We start from the raw sequence: 23,036 nt of genomic DNA on the forward strand, positions 1-23,036 counted from the left end.
ATAAATAATAAGTAAAACAGAAATAAAACAAGGTAAATTGGAAATAATAATTTTATTCAACATAAAGATTAATCGTAAAATCGATTCTTTATGAATGTTCTGAAACCTTCTTTTGTCACAAAATAACTCATCATATTTACAGTCATTAAGAATATTCCTCAACCCGCGTGGGCCGACCGGCTGGCCGCCCTACACCACAAGTCTCCAGTCCTTACACTCTTCCATTCCAAGCTCGACTACAGTAATTGACCCGATATCCCTTCCCGAGTATGAACATTCCACTTTTATCATATTCTACTTAATTTTCTCATTAATTATACATTTATTTCCATCGAACAAATGTGAGATCTAGAGAAAATACCGAATGACTTGTTAATATTTATGATGTAAGGATTCATTTTATTATTTTAACAATATGTTTCGATAGAAAAAACACTAAAATTTTATTTTCTAGATATAATTATATATATATGACATCAATTTTTAACATTTTACCAAAAAAATAATTTTACATTTATATATGAAATGAAAGAGAATTTATTATAGCAACAAAGGGAGAATCTGCTATTGGAATTAAGCGTCGGGGATACAGCGATAATGATTATGTATTTAGAATAAATAGTACATTATGAAACTCCTTATGTTTTGTCATTACAACACGTTGAATTCTCCAATACAGTGGAATGAGGAATGATAAAAAATGACCATATTTCATTTGTCGTTTGCGGCTACGTCGAGTCTTTACATTGTTATACCTACATGACTTAATATTAAACACTTTCTAACTAGGTAGATCTGGTAACAATTTAATTTTGATATAATTTTTCTGTTAACTGGTTACATAATATTGTATATCCAACGAAGAAGCAAGCATTAATAATTCTTATTTTGCAATTATCAATTTTGGTAACATAACTTGAAATTACTTTGAGAAGAAATATACATATATAATTAAGTCGTGTGTTTTGGTGGTGCAAGCCCACACATACACACACCAACGGAGAATTTAAAAGAAAATTTACAATTAATTGATTTTTTTTTAAAACTTTATATTAAACGAATAGCAATGTAGAAATATGTATTAAGTTTTTAACATTATATTATGTAAATTCATTGAATAGGTTGCAATAAATAACCCAATAATCAAACTCTAGCCAGATGTGTAGTATCACTATGGGATTATGATATTATTCCGAGTATACACTTGATGGGTGAACATGTAGCGCTACGTGCAACGCACTGCGATCCATACTGTTTACTGTCGGAGCAGATGGAGGATGGACCATTGCACGTATCCGCTAAATGTGATAGCAGAACGCTACTTGTTCGCAACCATAGTGGATACGCGGCATTAAATGACAAAATACAACTAACACATTTCACAAAAATTAGGCATCAGTAAATGTAAAGCGTAATTAAAAATATTAAACTATAAGTGAGAGTGGACACACCGGGTATTCTAAACTCACTGTAATTTGTATAAAAAACTAAAATATTTATTTTACATTCCGCTACTGCATCGGCGTTATTGGCAAGTGCCTGGTGCATTCATTTGTCTCTATTTGTTTAAAAAAAAATACCAAAGCAACTGGATACGTCTCCGGCAGCCAAACCATCCGACGCAATTTAGTCTTTATATTATTCTAAGGTCCTTTTTACAATATCCAGTCGCGTTATTTATGGAAACCGCATTACTTTTGTTATTTACAAAATTGGTAAACTTCAAAAGTTGTATTTTACAATGATCAGCGGCAGAAACAGCGGACTCCTAATTTCCTAGTGCAGACAGTGAAAAAAATATCCGAGATAACTAAGAAAAACATTGAAAAATGTTAATCAATTCGGGATAATTACTGCCAGCATAATTTAATTGTGTCCTATTGAAATAAAATAGCGACTCGTTTATACAAAATATTTATCCCGGTAAAAATATCTCGACTAATACTATGCTACATCAGAAAATTTGGAGTCTGCTGTCATACAAATAATGCTTCAAATCTCTTAAATTTCATATTTGAGGGCATATGTTAGCGATACCCGTCAATTGAAACACCTTCTGGAATCAACCCTATCGACGATTAACATTTAAAAATTACTCACATTCTCAACTTTCAATTTTCATCTATTCGGCAAATATTGCAAAATTACTACAGTGAAAATAAGTTGACGCCGCGGTTCAATTTTTCTGTCAAACAATGCGTAAATAAATCAACACCGATCACATTCCGTTGGATCCGTACGAACATTACTCGCGGGGATACACTGAAATGTTCTAATCACTGGAAGTTCATTTACACTCGCATTAATATTAACTAAATGAACAATTACGAGAACAAAAATTTAAAAAAAAAAAACAAAAAGATACATCCTCCCTATCGTTATGTACTAAACTTAGGTTTGAATCAAATTAAAAATATTCTAATTGGCAGTTTTAGAGTTAAATTAAAAGGAACCGGTTAGGATTAAAATGTAATAAATAAAAACAGCGAAAAATGAATATAAGAAGGTTAAATTGAATGTGTTCTCGGGTATAAGTAGAGGGTGCCGAGTGGCGATCCACTGTTTAGCTGTAAGTGATGGATTGTGGAACTCCATTCACCGTCTTCGAAGTTAGGACATCATTTTCGTACATCATCACTGTTTCGCGGCCATTTTCCGATACTCTGTAATCAAAATTAAACTAAATGTAATAATCTTCAATATATTTGAACACATTTTAGTTACTACATATATCCCTCACTCTTTTCTCAACGTCACATATCAAAAATCGCCAATTTTCAGTTGTGAATGTTTTCAGAATACCCAGAAAATGTACTGTATCCCAGCAAAAGCAGCATATTTTTAACTTAATATTTACAGGGTAGAAGAAAGTGATGTTTTTGCATTTCGAAGAAAATGTATTGTTGAATTTTTTTTTTTAATATACTAAATATTTTTTAAATGGAGAAAAAACATTCAGGTTTTACCTAAAAAGATCTGTTGCACAGTAAAAAGTTCAATAAGTGGCTTGATATTTTTTTGATACATTTCATTATTTTTTTAAACTTTAAAAACTATCTCCTGAAAAATCAAGTTTTTTGATATATGACATTATTGAAAGGAGTGAGCGATATGTATAAATCACAAAAATAGTTATTATTTTATCATTTCTTTTGTATAATATTATAAAAAAATACAGACAAAATGCTTTTATAAGATATTTGAGTCGGTACAAGTTAAATATGCTGATAAAAAAATATGTATTCAATTCTACTAATAAAACGGCTGTTATTATAAATGAATTTTTTTTTTGTTTGTAATTTTTTTTTTGACATATCAACAAAGATGAAGAAGACTATGGAAGTCTGGGCATTTACAGGGCTTATGACCTGTTATAGGCTTGGTTAAATCACTTTACGCACATGTAACATTCACCAATCTTGATTGACAACCACACTGCTAAATCTTTTGGAACTCCTTGATATATTGATCAGTCTCAAACGGAGTATTTGGACACATTCAAAATGTTGTAAGTTTTAATGTATATAAAATATGTATTAATACAGTGGAACCTCTCATACTGAGCATAACTCGTTAATTGAAACATTTTTTTGTTTAGATTGGCGCGGAAGTCCCGGCTCACAAGTGAATGTCGTGGAAAGGGGACTTTCACTTGTGAGCCCTTTCTTTGTAACTCCTTATGCGAAATTTCACATAACGATTTTCAAACTTTCTCACATTTTTTTTGCTGTATATTCAATTCCGAATTGAATGATTTCAAAAAGTCGATGAAAGATCCAGACCTTTTGGTGGTGATCTTCTTCCCGCTGATGAAGCGCGTGGAGGTGGAGGTGGAGGTCCGCTTGACGGCGCGGCCGTGCGGGCCGTGCGAGGCGCTCAGGCTGGAGAAGGAGAAGGCGTTGGGGTCGTGGTGCGCCGCGCCGGCCGCCAGCAGGTCGTCCAGCGCGCCCAGCCCGCCGAACCCGTACCCGAATGGGTTCATCAGGGACGGCGCCGGGAACCCGCCTCCTCGGTTGGAGCGGCTGCGGGAGTGACCGTTCATACCTGCAAACGTTCATTGATTCATGTTTAATAGATCATTCTCGTGATGTGTTATTATTGGCCAATAAATTAATATGAAAAATCACAAGACTATCGGTAACATTCTTATTGAAATCTGTACAGAAGTAAGGGAGCTATAAAGGTTTAAACATTAGATATTTTGATAAAACGAAAAACGGACAATTTCAATCATCAAATTTTACGTCATCGGGTGTGTTATGGGGCGTATCCCTTTATGTATTTGCTTTATAGAGCTGTAATAGTAGTAGTGTGGATTCGTTTCTGTGACATCATTTGTTACCAACTTACGAAAACAATGTTTTTACGAAGGCAAATTTTCAAAAGAAAATGATGAATGAAAATATAGATTATATCGGCTGTTATAAACACAAAACGAGTCTTACACAATCCTTTATAGGTTGAGTATGTAAAATTAGATATTCCTCCCAAGTGATAATACCCTATTAAAGTTTTACTTGGTAAATAGCACTATTACTTAAAAAGTGTTTTACCACAAAATGAATCTTTAAATGAAAGTTCATTGATTCAATTTAATTTCTTAACTTGTTTTCTTTGTCCGCCTCCATAGTGTAGCGGTTAGCACATGTAACTACCATGTGCTAAGCCCTAGGTTTGATTTTCAGGAGGGTTTAATGGACATAAATATTTTTTTCATTCTTGTTATTTAATGTTTCGGCATTCACTTTGTGGTAAGACATGACTAAATTAAAAATAAAAACACTTTTTTTTACCACTGGAGTATGCTATTTTATTTTTATTTATTAGTTGTTTCGGAAACTACAGATATTTCCATCTAAGGGTTGGGAATATAAACTTGAATTGAACAGTTTATATTCCAACCCTTAGATGGAAGCATTTGTAGCTTCAGAAACTAGTCGTTAAAAATCAAATATAATACTTAAGTGGTACACAGTGTTTTAATTAATATTTTTTTTCATTCTATTTATTTAAAATTAACCTAGACTAGTATCTGAGGTGCAGGACTGATCGCCTTGCTTCATGTGATAAATGATTAAACTAACATTACATCAATTCGATGCAGTGCCATATGCACCATTGGGTGTGAATAAGGGTGAGTAGTCCATTTCTTACATATTTGTATTAGTTTAAAAGGCTAAAAAGCAAGACCGAGAAAAATAATTTCTTACTTGCGAAAAGATCAGCAAACGGTGAATCTCTGAAAAACTCTCTGAAGACGTCTTCGGGGTCGCGGAAGGTGAACGGGTAGCCCCCGTAGTGGAAGTCATAGTCGTCGTCCACCCTCGTCTGCCTCGGCCTCCCCCCTCCCAAACCTTCCTTTCCGTACTGGTCGTAAATGCGACGCTTCCTCTCTACAAAGTCAACAAACGTTACATTCCATTAGAAGGATGCATTCACAGCCACGCACTGAGGTCATCACACGTCAAAATCAGCTAAACAATGCAATCTAACTTTCGGGTTAGTTAAAAAAAATCAGGTAGTAGGGAAGGAAATAATCAAACATGTATCTCCCGAAATCATATGATCATATTTAATAAAATAAAAAAAATTGTCTTTATCCATAGGATATTGATTTCTGATGGTGAAACGTCAATGTGGTTCCAGGAATTTTCACAACTTATCAATATTGCGATACATCATTCTGATCTGAGCGATTGTACAAATTTACCACGTGCCAAACGGGAGATTTTACATTTATTTTAACCCAATTTTTATTAAGTCATTTAATAAATAATTTTTATGTATATTTCATTTCACTAATAGTTATATTTTTAATTAATATCTGCTAGTAAGAGTTCATCTTTGTTATATTGTATATTCGCATGTTATATTCGTAGAATAAAATTTGACATACAAGTTTGGCACTTGCCAGTTAGTTATGATTCCTTCACCAAATGCCCAGCATTTTTTCCCAGATATTCCTCTGTAGCATTTTTCCCCATTTGTTACAATCCCTCTATAAAGCTGACTGGTAATTTATTATTTGAATATGTCATAGCAGTGATAAGTGTGATTTCACTTCACTTAAGATATTCCTAAAATTAGAATGCGAAATAGCCCAATACATAATACAGCATTGGATCAAGCGACCAATGAGAGCGATGTACTCATTGTAAAATAAAATTCCATCGAAAATATTTACCACATAATTTGAGCACAGAGTTGAAAAAATCTAATTTTAAATTAGAGAGAAGCAGATTTTTGCTAACAGCATGTCAAAATATACAACATTATTAATTTAAAATAAAATAAAATATGTATGAGTATATGGCAAAGGTAAGGTTCTGTGAAAAAAATAAATGGATTATGCACTACATGCTTTCAACACCTAATCATAATCAAAATCAAACAAAATATTAACTAGATATCACTATCCACATGATATTTAGGAATGGAATTATACTGAATTTTTGTGACGTCCATTGTCCTTTGAATTATCGATACGTAAAAAATTGGTGGATATATTTAACATATAGACACTATGACATAATATTAGAGAAAGCATGTAAGTTGTATCAATATATCACAATTTTATTTCTATAATAACTAATAAAAACATTAATATGTTCAAAATCAATTTTTTTTATTTTTAAAACCTTTATCCGCACCCCAATGGTGCATAGGGCACTGTGTCATATAAACGCAGTGTTTTCTTGATCATTTACACATGAAGGAAAGGTGATCAGCCCTCCGCTTCAGGTACCAGTCCATGTTAATATTGAATAAATATCACAGTGAAAAAATCACTTATATTTATTTTACCCCCCTTGGGAATCGAACCCGGGACCTCCAGAACGGTAGCCAAGCGTGCTGACCATTACACTACGGAGGTGGAGGTGGACAAAATCAATAAGACATAAAAAAAATATGAGCGCACTAAATAATATTCTTAAAACTAAATACCATAGTATTATATTCTTAGAGATGTATGCAATACGAAAATAAGTGTAAACAAAAAAAAAGAGAAATAATGACTGTTTAAAATAAAAACATACATTTTAAAAATATATTCTTTTTAATTCTAATATTTTATTATTAACAATTCATCCGAATTTTGATGACCCCTGAACTTAACGGTACATAGGGCACCACATCAGATTGACGCGGTGTTGACTTGATTGTCAATTACACGAAGGCAAGATGATCAGTCCTGCGCTCCATTCTCATACAAAAAAAATCCATAATTATTATCATTTGGTAAATCAGAATGATACAAAGATGAAAATTAATTTAAATATGTACTTTATATGTGAGTATTTATAATCACAAATACCTTATATTGAATGTATACAAATATTGAAAAATGCAAAGATAAAAAAAATAACTAAAAGTACTATTATGTTCATTGATAAGTATAGTAAAAGCTTAAAGCATTTATGAGAATTATTGAAAAGTTATAAATGACGTTTTTTGCATTGTATTCTTAATTGTAGTATACATCTCTTTGCATTACTATGCAAAAAAAATCCATTTGTATAATTTACATTTTGCCGCGGTTATTCAAAAAGCACATTGCAATGTAATAATACAATAATAATGATCGTAGTATACTAATGTTAAAAAATAAGCTTTTAATAGCAACAATTTAATGTAATTCCATGTGTACATGTTTATATGTAATATTATTTATGTATATACATCACACAGTGGAGAGAACCACGTGTGCTAAAGTGTCCAAAACATACTTTACACTTCCAATGAAAATACAACAAACATGTATATAAGCGTAGGCTGCAGCTGATCAGGTTAAGTCATAGTATGTAATGTTATGCCGTAAATTAGTGAAATCCAAACCAAGAACACCTTGTTAGTCGTGGGGAAATTTGAAAAGGGACCATGAAAACCATTCGAATAATGCTGAGAAATCTAGCCCTGAAATGTTAAATCCTTCTGGCCTTAGATAAAGTAAGATTTATTTCATTACAAAGTTGATTAAAGCTGATAATAAAAAAATGTTTAAAAAAGAGATAGCTGTAAAATGTCTATGATTGAGGTAAATAGAATAAAGGGTTTCATTTGTTTCATGTATTGATAATTTAACTATACTTTAATCTTTTAAAGAAAACTGTTTTTTTATTGTTAAATAAATAGAAAAATATTCAAAAATATAGTATTTAACACATTGTTAACGGGAAACGCTTAAAAACGTCTTGAATATATTGTTGGTACAGAGCGGAAGACGCTTACAAGCGTTCTATTTGCTTGCTTCTGGTACAGCGCGAGATGCCAAAAAACATTGTAGAGATCGGAATTGGGTTTGCGGTTACTTGTGATAAATATATGACGTTAATCAGTATACTAATTAGGGTCGGAGTTGATGAAAAAACTGCCCAACTTGATTCGATTGCCACAAGTTGTGATTGGTTTAATTTTTCTCCCATGAAAGACAGTAAAAGAACCTTTTAGTATTAATCAGTCTTGATAAAGAAACGGTTAGCTTCAAAACCGTTAGACATTATAATTAAGTTATAATAAAATATTTATAGTGATTCTAAAAGTTACAATTTAATTATAAAATGGAAAATCACAAAGTTAGTGCTTCAAATATAAATTATACTTTAAGTATTTATTCAATAGTACTCGTACCGCCCCATCCAATACTCCCATTTAACAGTATAGACTAACGGAATACATTTTGACAAGCAAGAAAATTTATTTAGGATGATGCGTATTGTTTGAAAAAACCGCCGCCAACAATGTGTTAATAGCCAATCTTTAAGGGTGGGGACTGACCGGAGCATTTTGTTGTAACGTAACGTCGTAACGTCACTCGCAGCGAGCGCTCCGACTATGGATGGAGCGCTCGGCTCGCTGTACTGACCATACGAATGCTCGCATCGTAACGTGTTACGTTACGACGAAATGGCTCCAGTCAGTCTCTATCATTAAAGTGATGGCTCGATATGCTCTGGTTAAAAACAGTAATGAGTAGAAGGTTGATAGGAGGAAGCCAGTCGGATTAAAACATGTCAGCGCCACATATCTGCTACCGCGGTGTTGCATCAACAGGTGTGTGTACCGAAGAAGCGGTGGAACGGTGTCTCGCCAAAGAATCCCCGGAAGGTAAAGTGGCGATGTCCGTTGACTCCGCCCTTACTCTGCGAGTACCTGTGGCCCTGCCCCGGTCCCGGGCCCGTGGTGCCGCGGGCGTCATAGATCTTCCGCTTGCTCTCTACAATCCGAAAAGGCGGGCGCACACGGCGTGCGCCAAAATATCCGATGCTTACAAATTTGTCAACTCTCCGTGTCTTCAGTCAAGTGGTGCTTGTGAACAATTGTGATGCTATTTCTACCGAGCCAATGCTATAATCACTAGGGTTGCCAGATCTCAGAAATCGAAAAGCTCGCTGCTATTATCTTTTTCAAAGGTATAAAGGTTATTTTGCGTTTTGCTTTATTCCTTCATCATATGTCCCTAGAAGGCACGAATTTTATTTGTGCGGTGGTTTGACTTTATGAGGAATGAAGAGATTAGGGTAGGACGCGGCAAATCTTCACAACTGTCGTCAAAAAAAGGCAATTCAGTGGGCTAGGCCATGTACACCGCATGCCTCCCGAGAGCCTTAATTAAGCTTGCCTCTTTCATAAGGCATCAGACCACTGCTGACAATTCGTCATCGGCAGTTCTCTTTTGAACTTCGGGACGCTGACCTGACTTAGGAGGGTGCAAGGGAGCTGGCAGCTGACAGGAAAGCCTGGAGACAGTTTGTGGATTCCATATTCTCCACTTAGGGAGCGGATATGGTTGAAATAAGTCAACAAAAAAATAAACCTAATAATATGATACAACCCAGATATAAAAATAAAACATATTCAAATTTATTTGACAGCAAACGAGAGAAAAAAAAATCAGATACCCATATTCGATTTGAGAATGGCAGAATTGCGCGAGCGTTTATAATGCAACATTTCCTTTCGATCGAGTTGATCGGATAGAGTGAAATTTACAAGAGATCTGAAGTAATTGTAGTTCTCAATATAATTTAAAAAGTGTCAAAAGCAGCTACTGAAAATCGTGACAATCACACCTAAATCGGAGCATCTGGCAACCCTAATAATCACTGTTTTGAAAATGCAAACAAGTGCTGGAATCGGTAATCGAGCTATAATCCAGAATCCCGCATCCTTTCCAACATATCCTGATAGTTCTAGGATAACAAATCCAATCCAATATGTTTCCATGAATGACCTACCAATTAATATATATAGAAAAAGAAACCTTTCAACCGCTTACTCCAAAATATGTTACAGGTGATATGTATTTATTACATATAAGTATATGTCGGTATATAGCTTTTGACAAAACACCCATTCTTGATAGAAATTAAAATATTATAAATATATATTGGTCGATATTAAAGTATAATATTTAAGATGAATTTGTATATATATGAGTAATAATAGGAATAATAATAAGAAGATTAATAAAACATAATTACCATCCGATAATACTTCGTAAGCTTCTGAAATTTCTTTGAACATTTTGTTTGCTTCGTCCGGGTTGTCGGGATTTTTGTCTGGATGCCATTTTAGAGCTAGTTTACGATATCTGAAAGGGCCAAACAATGCAAAATATACAATTATTATTCTTTACAGACAAACATAAGACACACTGTGCACATTTTTCAGACCAAAAATACAGTTCTTTATCAATCAAAAGATACACTCTGATTTACAAACTCAGAGAAATAAATATGAAAAGAAAAGCTTTAATAACTTGTCCGCCTCCGTAGTGTAATGGTCAGCACGCTCTGCTACCGTTCTGTAGGTCCCGGGTTCGATTCCCAAGGGGGTAAAATAAATATAAGTAATTTTTTCACTGTTGTATTTATTCAATATTACCCTGGACTGGTACCTGAAGCGGGGGGCTGATCACCTTTCCTTCATGCGTAAATGATCAGGATAACACTGCGTTTATATGACGCAGTGCCCTACGCACCATTGGGGTGCGTATAAGGGTTTTATTATTTATTATTAACTTGTTAACATTATTTTTTTGACATCTTAATATGTTGAGGTGTCAAAAAAAGAATGTAAAAAAATTACTCCTGATTGGAGATAATCCAGATTTGTGAACTAGTATTTGGACACAATCAAAATGTTGTAAATAAATTAACTGGTCAAATCATAAGCTTAAATTAAAATTAAATGGTATTTTCTAGCGTTTCTCAAATATGTGAATATAACCCAGGATTTGGGCCTCACACACAAATGTATGAGTTTCTGCTTGATAAAAACCTTGCCTCATCCCACCACAGACGTCTCTCGTGAAGTCTATCGACTTCGAGAACTGTGTATCGAGTTTAATTAATATATCTAGGAGTTCCAAGAATATGAATAGTGTGTCAATAATGGGTATAATCTCTGAATGTTACACTGCGTAAAGTGATCACTTAAACCAGCCTATACGGTCGTAAGCCTTGTAAATGCCCAGACTTCCATATTCTTGTTCATCTATGTTGTGATGTCAAAAATATAATAATTTTAAACATTATCAGAAGATTGACTTTTTTATGTTTTTTTTAACAGCCTAGTATTTTTTAAGTTTTTTTCTATCCATACCAAATACAAATGTAAGTCAAAATATAAACACAATTAATATATAAACACAATGTACGTTTAACCTCGGCTCGTAACGCATGTCTGTATTGAAAACTATAGTGCATGTTGGTCTTCGGGTCGACCAAAAATCACATGTCGCTCACTCCTTTCAAGAACGTCATAAATCAAAAATCGTCAATTTTGAGTTGTGCATGTTTTCGGAATGCCCAGAAAATGTACTATATCCCAGCAAAAGCGGCATATTATTAACTTAATATTTACCCGCTACAGGGCAGAAAGTGTCATTTTTGCATTTTGAAGAAAAGGTTTTGTTTAATTATTTTTTTAAACATACTAAATATTTTTCAGATGGAGAAAAAATATTCAGGTTTTACCCAAAAAGATCTGTTGCATAGTAAAAAGTTAAATAAGTGGCTTGATATTTATTTTTAATACATTGTATTTTATGTTTGAACTTTAAAAACGTTCTCCTGAAAAATCAAGTTTTTTGATTTATGACGTTCTTGAAAGGAGTGAGCGATGTGTTAGACATTTTGTGTAGTTTTGAGTGTGTAAATGGTGCTATGGTGGTGAAGGGTAGTATTGTTTGCATGCTGTGTTAGTGATTGTCCTGACGAAGAGACAGGTACGTCTCGAAACCGGTAGACGTAAAAATCTCAGTGAGTGGTTATATACCAATTTTATTAACATTTTTGTAAAAATAAGTAAAAATGACTAACCACAAAGTAAATGCTTTAAATATTAATAATATTGAGAATACAATTAATATTTTTAGGCTAAGCTATGGTTTTGTAAAGAAATTTAGTGTGGAAGTTGCTTACGCTTTTTTGATTTCTGAATCAGAGGCGGCTCTGGTGATGCCGAGAGTCCGGTAGTAGTCCATAATCCTGCCGGTCGGATGCCACCAGCAGTACTTCCCCAATCTGCTCCTGGAACAACGAATTAATAACAATTTCAATTTGTATGTCAAATCACGTATCAATGTATTTATTTATTTATTTATTTATTTAAACTTCATGTACAGAAAATAAAAAGTACATTGGCGGGCTTATTGCTAAAAAGCAATATCTTCCAACCGACCAAAGACGGACTAGTGATATTGATCAAAACGTTTGATACCATATATAGCCGTTTGCAATCAGTGGGCAGATAGTACTTGAACATTTAAAAAAACATAAATTACAAATTGACATTTAAAAAGAAACATAAATTAACAAAAGACGATAGTAAGGAGGGCAAAGGAAGAAGGGAGTTTAGGGAAGGAGGTAGAGGGAGGAGGTTTGATCGACAGTTAGGATTCTAATGACAGATAGTAATGTCTCAGACGTTTGTAAAAGTTAATACATATTATTGTCTGATGTAATAGATTTTATCAAAAAACTAAAAAACAATTATTAACAATTAGACAAAAAAAGTATTCTAGGATTCTAATGATAAATAGGTAGAATCAGGTAGCAAGTTTAAGAAAGAGAGGAGGGGTCAGGGGAGGAGGAGATGGACAGTTAGGGTTCTAAGGTATAATCTGTGCAATAAATAAATAAACAATGTCTGCAGAAAGTGTAAATTTATTCCACAAAGACTATAAAATAGACACTAATTATCTTACAACATTTTGAGTGTGTCCAAATACTGTGAAAATGAAAATGGCATTTTCCGGCGTTTCTCATGTGTGTGATTATAATTCAGGATTCGGACCTCACATACTAATATAAGAGTTTCTGCTTAATAAAAAGCTTCGTTACATCTCACCAATAGATGTCTCTAGTGAAGTTCTAGTGATTCAAGAACAATGTTTCTAAATTGGTTCATATATATAGAACTTCCAAGAATTTGAGTAGTGTGGTTGTCAATAATGGGTAGAATTGGTGAATGTTACACGTGTGTAAAGTGATCACTCAAACCAGCCTATGAAGGTAGTCAGCCCCGTAAATGCCCAGACTTCCATATTCTTCTTCATCTTTGATGAGATGTCGAAAAATACTAATTATCTTGATTTGTTTTGATTTAAAATTTTGCTTAGATTATTAATTTTAAAAAAAACGGATCTAAATAACTTATCCCTTTAAAGTTATGACTAATATAGTACGTACTTATTTGTTCGTTAGTTTTCATAAGTTTTTTCATCTTCATCTTTTTGTTTTTCTGTCAAAATCAAATATTTGTAGGTTATAAGCACATTTAATCTATTTTTATGTCTGATAGCTATTGTTTCTTTCCGGTGTTTATTCCTTTATTATAACCTAAATTAAAATGTATACCCACAAACAGGCCAAGACATGTAACCTTTGTGGGATCTTTTTTTGTATTAATATTAATAATTGTTTTATATAATAATAAAAAAATTGTGCTTGTAATTATAATATATTGAGAAAGGCATTTTTTAAAAATAAATATAAATAAAACATAAAAATAAAACTTTTAATTAAGTTAAATAAATAAAAAGTATTTTTTAGTTTAATAATAAACGCTTTATTTAATATTAATAATGCAAACAATTGGAGCCCTAACTGTGAAAGTAATAAATCCCACTGAAAAAATTCAGTGCATACAGGTTTTTTTAGAAAAGCAGTTATTTTAATAGTAAGGTCTTCACCAAAGTCCTGAATGTGCTATCCGCCACCGTGGTTAGCGTGTTTAGCTACCGCGCTGGAGGTCCCGGGATCGATTCCCAAGGGGGGGGTGAAAATAAATATTAGTGATTTTACACTCTAATATTTATTTAATATTACCCTGGACTGATCCCTGAATCGCAGGAGCCATCCCCTTGCCTTCATATATGTAACGATCAAGCTAACACTCCGTCATTACGATGCAGTGCCCTATGCACCATCGGGTGGGGATGAGGGTTAGAAGAAGACAGATATTTCCCTTTTTATATAAAAAAAAATATTGACAATATTGTAGTAGAGATTTTTCACTCATTGTAAAAAATTGCATTGCTACATAAAATTACTAAACTCGATTTAACACATCACCTGAATGATTTATGTAAGCTTTTGAAGAAAAAAATATGCACAAATCATATTTCATCCCTAAGATGAGGAAGAAAAAAGTGAATGACCCAGTTATTAATATATCGCTCACTCCTTTCAAGAACGTCATAAATCAAAAATCGTCAATTTTCAGTTGTGCATGTTTTCGAAATCCCCAGAAAACGTACTATATCCCAGCAAAGGCGGCATATTTTTAACTTAATATTTACCCGCTACAGGGAAGAAAGTGTTGTTTTTGCATTTTGAAAAAAAGGTGTTGTTTAATTATTTTCTTAAATATACTAAATATTTTTCAAATGGAGAAAAACCATTCAGATTTTACCTGAAAAGATATGTTGCACGGTAAAAAGCTCAATAAGTGGCTTGATATTTATTTTTAATAAATTGTATTATATTTTTAAACAGTAAAAACGCTCTCCTGAAAATTAAGTTTTTTTTTATTTATGACGTTCTTGATTGCAGTGAGCGATATGTAATCATTTATGAATATCTCAGCTACATTTACATCATAAAATACTGAATGGTCGTATTTATGCTAATATCACGCGGTACTTGATACGTCGGATATTATAAAATCCGGAACACTTGTATGATTTCATAAAAATTAGATATAAATAAAGCAATAATAGAACAGTTGACCTATTTAGTGAGTAGTATTCAAAACAAATATATATCTTAATTGCTCCAATATAGCGTCAGTAATACGCTGCTTTCTATAACAGATTCACACACGATATATTTATTACGTTCCAACTGTACTTGACTCATAGTTTCATCATAAATAACACCATTAGTAATGTAATATTGTAATACATCTGGACCCATAAACACAAATCACGTAGTTTTATCTTTATTTATAGTAATCGTTAATTGAATTATTAAATAGTTTTCCATGATTTACGGAAATATTTTTATATTATTTATTGATTCGGCCTTCAACTTTGTGGTGTGACTTTGTGAATTACTTTTTACTTTTCATCCGTAGATGAAAACATCTGTAGTTTTCGAAACTAGTCGTGTGTAATGAAATAAAACTCATTAAATGGATTATACAAGTGTTGTTTTTTTTTAATAATTCAAATATTTTAGATACAATTTGGGAACCTAAGCAGAGCATAAAAAAATAGATAATATTTATTATTAATAGATTTATATTATCCACTGACACTTCGTGATGGAATTGCATTTTGAATATGTTATTAGATTAAAACCAATATTTTTAGCATTTCCACTTTATTTTTATTTGACCAGCGACCGGGTTTCGCCGACATCATCAGACTGGTCTGATGATGTCGGTAACGACGAAACCCGGTCGCTGGTCAAATAAAAATAAAATGGAAAAGCTGAAAATATTGGTTTTAATCTAATAATATATTAATATTTATTATTGACATCTCAACATTAGGAAGAAGAAAATGGAAGTCTGGGTATTTACAGGGCTTACGACTTATCAGAGGTTGGTTTAAGTGATCATTTTATATACATGTAAAATACACCATTCTGCTCATGATTGACAACCACAATATTAACATTTTTGTAACTCGTATATATATTCCAATAATTGACACGTATATAATATATGTGTGTAAAGGTTATGTATTAAATGTTAAATCAAGCACTAATTTTTTGAGTCTGCTAAGTTGTATTTTATTGTTAAAAAAACACATAAAAAAATCAATTTTGTGACAATTGTTTCACCTAGTTATGGCATTTTCAAACGAATTTGTGAAAAGTGATCACTTAACCAGCTTATGACAGGTCGTAAGTTTTGCAAATATCCAGACTTCCATATTATTCTTCGTGTATGTTGAGATGTCGAAAAATGTATAAAATATTGTCGCTGATTTATCTTCTTTCTTAAATTAGAATCGAGGATGTGAGGCGTTATTTATTCTGAGTAGGTACTTTAAAAAACAATGCAAATTTTGCGTCGACAAAAAGCGGTACGGTTCCCCGCGGCTCAAATACGCAGAAAAATGAGTGACCAAGTTAATGTTCCACCCACGCGACGCAGTCTCCGAAGCGAGGAGTTAATGGTGAATATCAAAGGTTTGTAACGCGAAACCATAAGCGGTGGATTTATCGGTTTATCGGTTATGGTTAGGGGCATCCTCCGTCGGCGGTAGGCGATATACCATAAACTTGACGGATCCCGGTGAACTTTGCGTATCGTGTGCCTGAACACACAAAGGCTCGGCTGCCTGATGAGGTCAGATCAGTGCTGGATTTACGAGGGAGGAAGTACTACAGAAACGATCCTGTGAAGTACAATTTACCCGGCCAACGTCGAGTCGGAATCGGATCTAGCTAACTAATTGAACTAAACACTAATCCCTTTCACTGCCTACACTGGGGTACTTCTAGAACATTTGGTGATGGACTTACAATCTTCTATTTATTTAGATTGGTGGTGACAGGTATATTGAAAGCTTTTAAATGTAAATTCACAGTAAAATCGGGATACAATTTTATATTGTTTCGTATTTTTAATAAATTTCGCAACTTAGTTTTTTTTTAAATGCTTTGCAAGAGCAGATCTGTCAGGAAGCGATGCTTCTGTATCAGATCTGGGCATGCGGTGGGACAGCTTTCTATATGGGTCAGTGCTGAATTTACGTACAAGCCTAAGGCCCCATATACGATAAATCGCAATCTCCGAAACCCAGGTAACATTTGACAATTTTTTTTTTTAAACACAGGTTTTGTATTGAAAAAAAATAGTTTTTCTTGGAAATGAATATATGGTTTTGAAAAGAAAAGAGTTATTGAAAGGTAAGTAGTTAAAAAAAATATATAAACACATATTTTTATGCATGTTTGTAGGTATATGTCGTATGTGGAGGTCTTCACCAAAATGTTTCATTTCCAATATTGCACAAAAATCCTGATGCAAAATATAAAAATAAAAATGCAAATCTGTTCTGTTTACTGTATTCTATCGAAATCTTAATTAAGGTTGCGACAAAACGTGATTAATCCTGTGTTAAATCAATATGAAATCATTAAATCGCACAAAAACGTAACCATTTTACAAGGTTGAATTGCTGATAACTTAAAATCATTTATAATGGAAATGTATCGTTTTGGTGAGGACCTCCACATATAAACTAATATTTCTATTTGAATACTCATTACTTTTTTTTCTTATGAAATAATAAAAACACTAATAGGCCGCAATCATATCGCTCACCCCTTTCAAGAACGTCATATTTAAAAAAATCGTCAATTTTCAGTTGTGCATGTTTTCGGAATGCCCAGAAAATGTACTATATCCCAGCAAAAGAGGCATATTTTTAACTTAATATTTACCCGCTACAGGGCAGAAAGTGTTGTTTTTGCATTGTTAAGAAAAGGTATTGTTTAATTTTTTTTTAATATACTAAATATTTTTCAAATGGAGAAAAAACCTTCAGGTTTTACATAAAAGGATCTGTTGCACAGTAAAAAGTACAATAAGTGGCCTGATATTTATTTTTTATGCATTGTATTATATTTTTAAACTTTAAAAACATTCTCCTGAAAAATCAAGTTTTTTGACTTATGACGTTGTTGAAAGGAGTGAGCGATGTGTTAGCTTAGACACTACTCTGAATCCGGCATCAGTTCAGGTCACTTTCTGTGAGGTCAGAGTGTGCGTACTGCGACACGGCACATTGATCTCTCTCTCGTTCACCCGGTAAGGGAGACAATCAACCTGTAAATTACACGGGGTGGCAGCTACCCACCTAAAAGGGGACAGACATGACATTCTCGCTAAAGGTTCGTTTATTGATTACGGATATTCTCCACTGAAATTGCGTCGAGCAGCGATGTCATCATAACTACTAAAAATAAAAATATAAAGCGGCGAAATGGCGAAATTCGTCACTCGACGAAGTCATCGAAAAAGAGCGCGTTTTAAAATAATCGGAAAACACTTTCCAGCGAAAATTGCTCGAAATAAAACGGCATTTTAAAAAGTTTGAACGCGCCATTACTTAATTTAATGGGCAGTTACTTGATTTTTTAATATTACTTAATAAATAAGTTGAGAAACTGTTATCGTGAAATATCCAAGCAGATGGCTTAGATCGACGTAGACTAGAAAAAAGCGCACACATCTAGCGACAAAATTCGACGAAAAATTTTACATTTAATATGTACAAACATAATATGTATATTATTATGCACATATTTTTGACGTCTTAAATCGGCGAAAATTTATTCAAACAAAAACGTTATGTAAAAGTGAATCATTTCATGGAAAAGAGCAGATCTCGGGCCGGCACTAGTCAATCGTCAATAATAATAAAAATAATAAAATAAGAATAATTTTGGATAATTTACATAGCGCCATTTTTGAAAAATACTACCTCAAGGGCGCGCTTCACTGTGATCAAATTGGGGAAAATCATATAGTAGAAATGCTGGTGATTACTGCTGCGCTTCAGTGACCAGTCCAGGGTTATGAAATAAATATTAAGAGTGTAAAAACACCAATATTTATTTCCACCCCCCCCCCCTTGGAAATCGAACCCGGGACCTCCAGCAGGGTAGCTAAACTCCCTAACCATTACACCACAGAGGCGGACTAATATAATCGACTCTAGATACTACATTTAGTCCGCCTCCGTAGTGTCCCGGGTTCGATTTCCAGGGGGAGGGGATTAAATAAATTCAAGTGATTTTTTCACTCCAATATTTATTCAATATTACCCTGAATCGGAGGGCTGATCACCTTTCATTCATGTGTTAACGATCAAGATAACACTCCGTTTATATGATGCAGTGCCCTATGCACCATTGGGGTGCGGATAAGGGTTTGAAGAAGAGTTAGATACTACAAACGCATTTATTAATTGACGGGCAGCACCTTTCATTCATGTGTTAACGATCAAGATAACACTCCGTTTATATGATGCAGTGCCCTATGCACCATTGGGGTGCGGATAAGGGTTTGAAGAAGAGCTAGATACTACAAACGCATTTATTAATTGACGGGCAGCACCTTTCATTCATGTGTTAACGATCAAGATAACACTCCATTTATATGATGCAGTGTCCTATGCACCATTGGGGTGCGGGTAAGGGTTTGAAGAAGAGCTAGATACTACAAACGCATTTATTAATTGACGGGCAGCATCAACTGGTATCAAATAATAATATAAGCAGTATCAGGAGCGCAGGAAGTGCCGGCGGTAACACTTATGTCACGAGACTGGGGCGGCGGGTGATCACAATTCGGTTTCGATTTCCTCCGATCGCCGGGTAATGTGCGCCTATTATACAACATACAGGTTGGCTGGCCGGTCGGTGCATTCCGCGGCCGCGCGAGCTAGCCGGCTGGCCGCCCGCGTACCCGCGACGCAAACGGGTTCCGTTAATACTGTAGGATTACAAAATGATACAAGATTTTCACTTCAAATTGGACGTTTTGCCAATCAAATTGTACGTCGTACAAATCGAATTGGACGTATTGACGGAACTTGGTTGGGAAGTTTTGATGCATCCACCGTATAGCCAGGTTCTTGTAAAATACGGTATCCAAACATAAACGAAATCATACCAATTGTATAACAAATACGCGTTGCTATGATTAAATATTAATAAAAAAGAATAATACACTTCTATAATTTAATTTCACGTTGGTTGGTATAAAATACTTTAGCAGTTGTCAAAAAGCACCCTATCCGCCATGAGCAATGATAATTATCAAGTGCTGTTAAATTCAACAGATGGCGCTGCTATTACGGTGAAAAAAGCTCTTTAAAAAAATGTTTTCACCTGTCACAGGCATTTCGAACGCAACGTTGTGTCAAAATTTCAAAGCAATCGGATGAATGATTTGGAAATTGAAGTTTTTTCGCGCACTTTCCATTCGTACCTGATATTTCAACGATAGTTATCGATTCACTGATTTTTCATTTCAATAAAGTAAAAAATTACTCAAAAATATTTCGGAATTAAAAAATAATGAATAATAATATCTTATTTACAACATTTTAAGTGCGTCAAAATATATAATAATAATAAATCAAATATTTGATGTTCATTGAGTCAATGAGAATAGTAAGGAGTGTGTGTAGATGTAGGTATGGTATACCTACACACAACATTGTGAGCGATCACGATGCGATGTTTATAAACATGACGCTATAAAAATACCCATTAATTATTGTGAATTTTATGTATCTCATTACTGATCCCGTAGACATTCATGTTCGGCTTACAATAATGCCCACACATTTGGCAAATGTATTTTAAGACATTGCCTTATTCCAAGATCCGAATGTCCTGCGCGATATCGCTCACTCCTTTCAACAACGTCATATATCAAAAACTTGATTTTTAGGAGATCGTTTTTAAAGTTTAAAAATATAATAAATTGTACTAAAAATAAATATCAAGCCACTTGTTGAACTGTGCAACGAATCTTTTTAGGTAAACCCTGATGGTTTTTTTTCTCCATTTGAAAGATATTTAGTATATTAAAAAAAAAATTAAACAATACATTTTCTTCAAAATGCAAAAACAACACTTTCTGCCCTGTAGCGGGTAAATATTAAGTTTAAAAATATGCCGCTTCTGCTGGGATATAGTACTTTTTCTGGACATACCGAAAACATACACAACTGAAAATTGACGATTTTTGATATATGACGTTGTTGAGTTGGAGTGAGCGATATGTGAGAACCGAATATCACAATAATAATACATATACACGTATCACAATTAGCGTGTTCATGCATAACATTTTGAGTGGGTCCAAATATTCGTTCAGAAATCTGTAGTAAGGAAAGAATGGTAAAACAAATTTATGAGAAAAATGTAGTTGGAAAAAGAGGCAGAGGAAGACCGAGGAAAATTTGGCACAATCAGGTGTGTAAAAATACCCTGACTTCCATATTTTTAAACATATTTATTGCTTATAATAAAATACAAAAATCATTATTCAATAACAAAATGAAAACGTATTTCGCTTTTTAAAGTTCGGTGTGCATACATTGCATCGCCACAGGTGCGAGCTATATGAATTATTGTCACAAAGATGAGTATGTAATTTGGCGGAGATCTCCCACAGAAAGTCGAAAACGGTACAGGATCGTGACGTCAGCAAGTGGGTGGTCGGAAATCATTTCGCACGCGATCATCGGCGGCATTCTTCTACTCTGTTTACACATCCGCAATCACCGTATTCAATAAGTGGCATTTCCAGCGGATTATCGTCAAATCGACCGACCGGGCTGTCGCATTCTTCCCACGTCTCGATACAGCATTTCTTAACACTTATCGGATCGCTATCTGCTGGAAGCGGTCCGTAATGAGTGTCGTCTGTTAATTAAAGTGGCATCTAGTTTGCATAATTCCATTGACCTAATATTAACGAATTAAAAACAAATTTATGATTCGATCAACAATTATTTTTTAACCTACTGAGGTACAGCTACTGAGCAGCTTTTTCGACATGTAAAACAAATCCAACCGCGCTATAGACATTGAAGTAAACGTGTATAAATCAAATTATTTGTTGATTTGGCGTCTGCCTCCGTAGTGTAATGGTCAACACGCTAGGCTACCGTTCTGGAAGTCCCGGGTTCGATGCCTAGGGGGGGTCAAATAAATATATGTGATTTTTTTCACTCTAATATTCATTCAATATTACCCTGGACTGGTACCCGAAGCGGAGGGCTGATCACCTTTCCTTCATGTGATAACGATCAAAATAACACTTTTTATATGATGCAGTGCCCTATGCACCATTGGGTGTGGATAAGGGTGTGAAGAAGAAATTTGGCATCAACTTTGTGGAATAACATGATTATTCAAAGATAAAAATAAAACAATTGTACAAAACCATTGTTTTAAATTTATTAATGTAAACACAACTAGTTTCGAGAACTACAAACTGGTTGATGAGAACATCTGTCGTTCTCAAAACTAGTCATGTTTAAGTTTTGTACTGACATTTCTTGGTGGAAATCCATTTTATATGATAAAACAAATAATCAGTTTTCATCCATTTTTATTTCAATTTACCAGTGACAGGGTTTAGTCGTTATCGGCATCATCAGACTGATGACGAAACCCGGTCACTGGCCAAATAAAATAAAAGTGGAAAAACTGTATAAGTATGTACATGTTATTATACGGTTGTGTTTAAATTAATAAACTCAAAAAAGTGATAATATAAATGATTTTTTCATGTATAAATCATACACCAGTCTGATGATAATAATAATAATAATAAATTTGGATAACTTATATAGCGCCATTTTCGTAAAAAAAAATACCTCAAGGGCGCTTAACGGTGAATGAATTGGGGAAAATATTATGGTCGAAATGATTTAGCAAACAAATGTGTTTTTAGTCTTTTTCTAATGTCGGTAATGATGAAAGCCAGCCATTGGTCAACTAAATTATATGTTGAAAAAACTATGAATTTGTTATATTATTGTGTAT

At 33.8% G+C, this 23,036-nt stretch overlaps 1 protein-coding gene across 4 annotated transcripts in view; it reads right to left on the reverse strand.

Annotated features, from left to right (window-relative positions):
• Window positions 1–821: 821 nt before the first annotated feature.
• The window catches only part of mrj (DnaJ heat shock protein family (Hsp40) member B6 mrj), a 139,145-nt gene continuing 116,930 nt past the window's right edge, over window positions 822–23,036 (reverse strand). For 2 of the 4 annotated variants that reach the window (XM_088262042.1, XM_088262041.1), the window contains exons 3-7: window positions 12,426–12,533; window positions 10,482–10,591; window positions 5,211–5,393; window positions 3,783–4,044; window positions 822–2,663 (exon numbers count right to left, since the gene is read on the reverse strand). In XM_088262042.1, coding sequence (XP_088118168.1) covers window positions 2,564–2,663; window positions 3,783–4,044; window positions 5,211–5,393; window positions 10,482–10,591; window positions 12,426–12,487 — 717 coding nt within the window. In that variant the 5' untranslated portion in view covers window positions 12,488–12,533 and the 3' untranslated portion in view covers window positions 822–2,563. Of the gene's footprint in view, window positions 2,664–3,782; window positions 4,045–5,210; window positions 5,394–9,061; window positions 9,215–10,481; window positions 10,592–12,425; window positions 12,534–23,036 lie in introns of all 4 variants that reach the window. The other 2 variants (XM_088262039.1, XM_088262040.1) reach the window with 2 other exon arrangements.

The sequence above is a fragment of the Brachycentrus maculatus genome, unplaced genomic scaffold (genome assembly GCF_059751285.1).
Source record: "Brachycentrus maculatus isolate JH-2025_06_01 unplaced genomic scaffold, ASM5975128v1 h1tg000172l, whole genome shotgun sequence".
Lineage (NCBI taxonomy): Eukaryota > Metazoa > Arthropoda > Insecta > Trichoptera > Brachycentridae > Brachycentrus > Brachycentrus maculatus.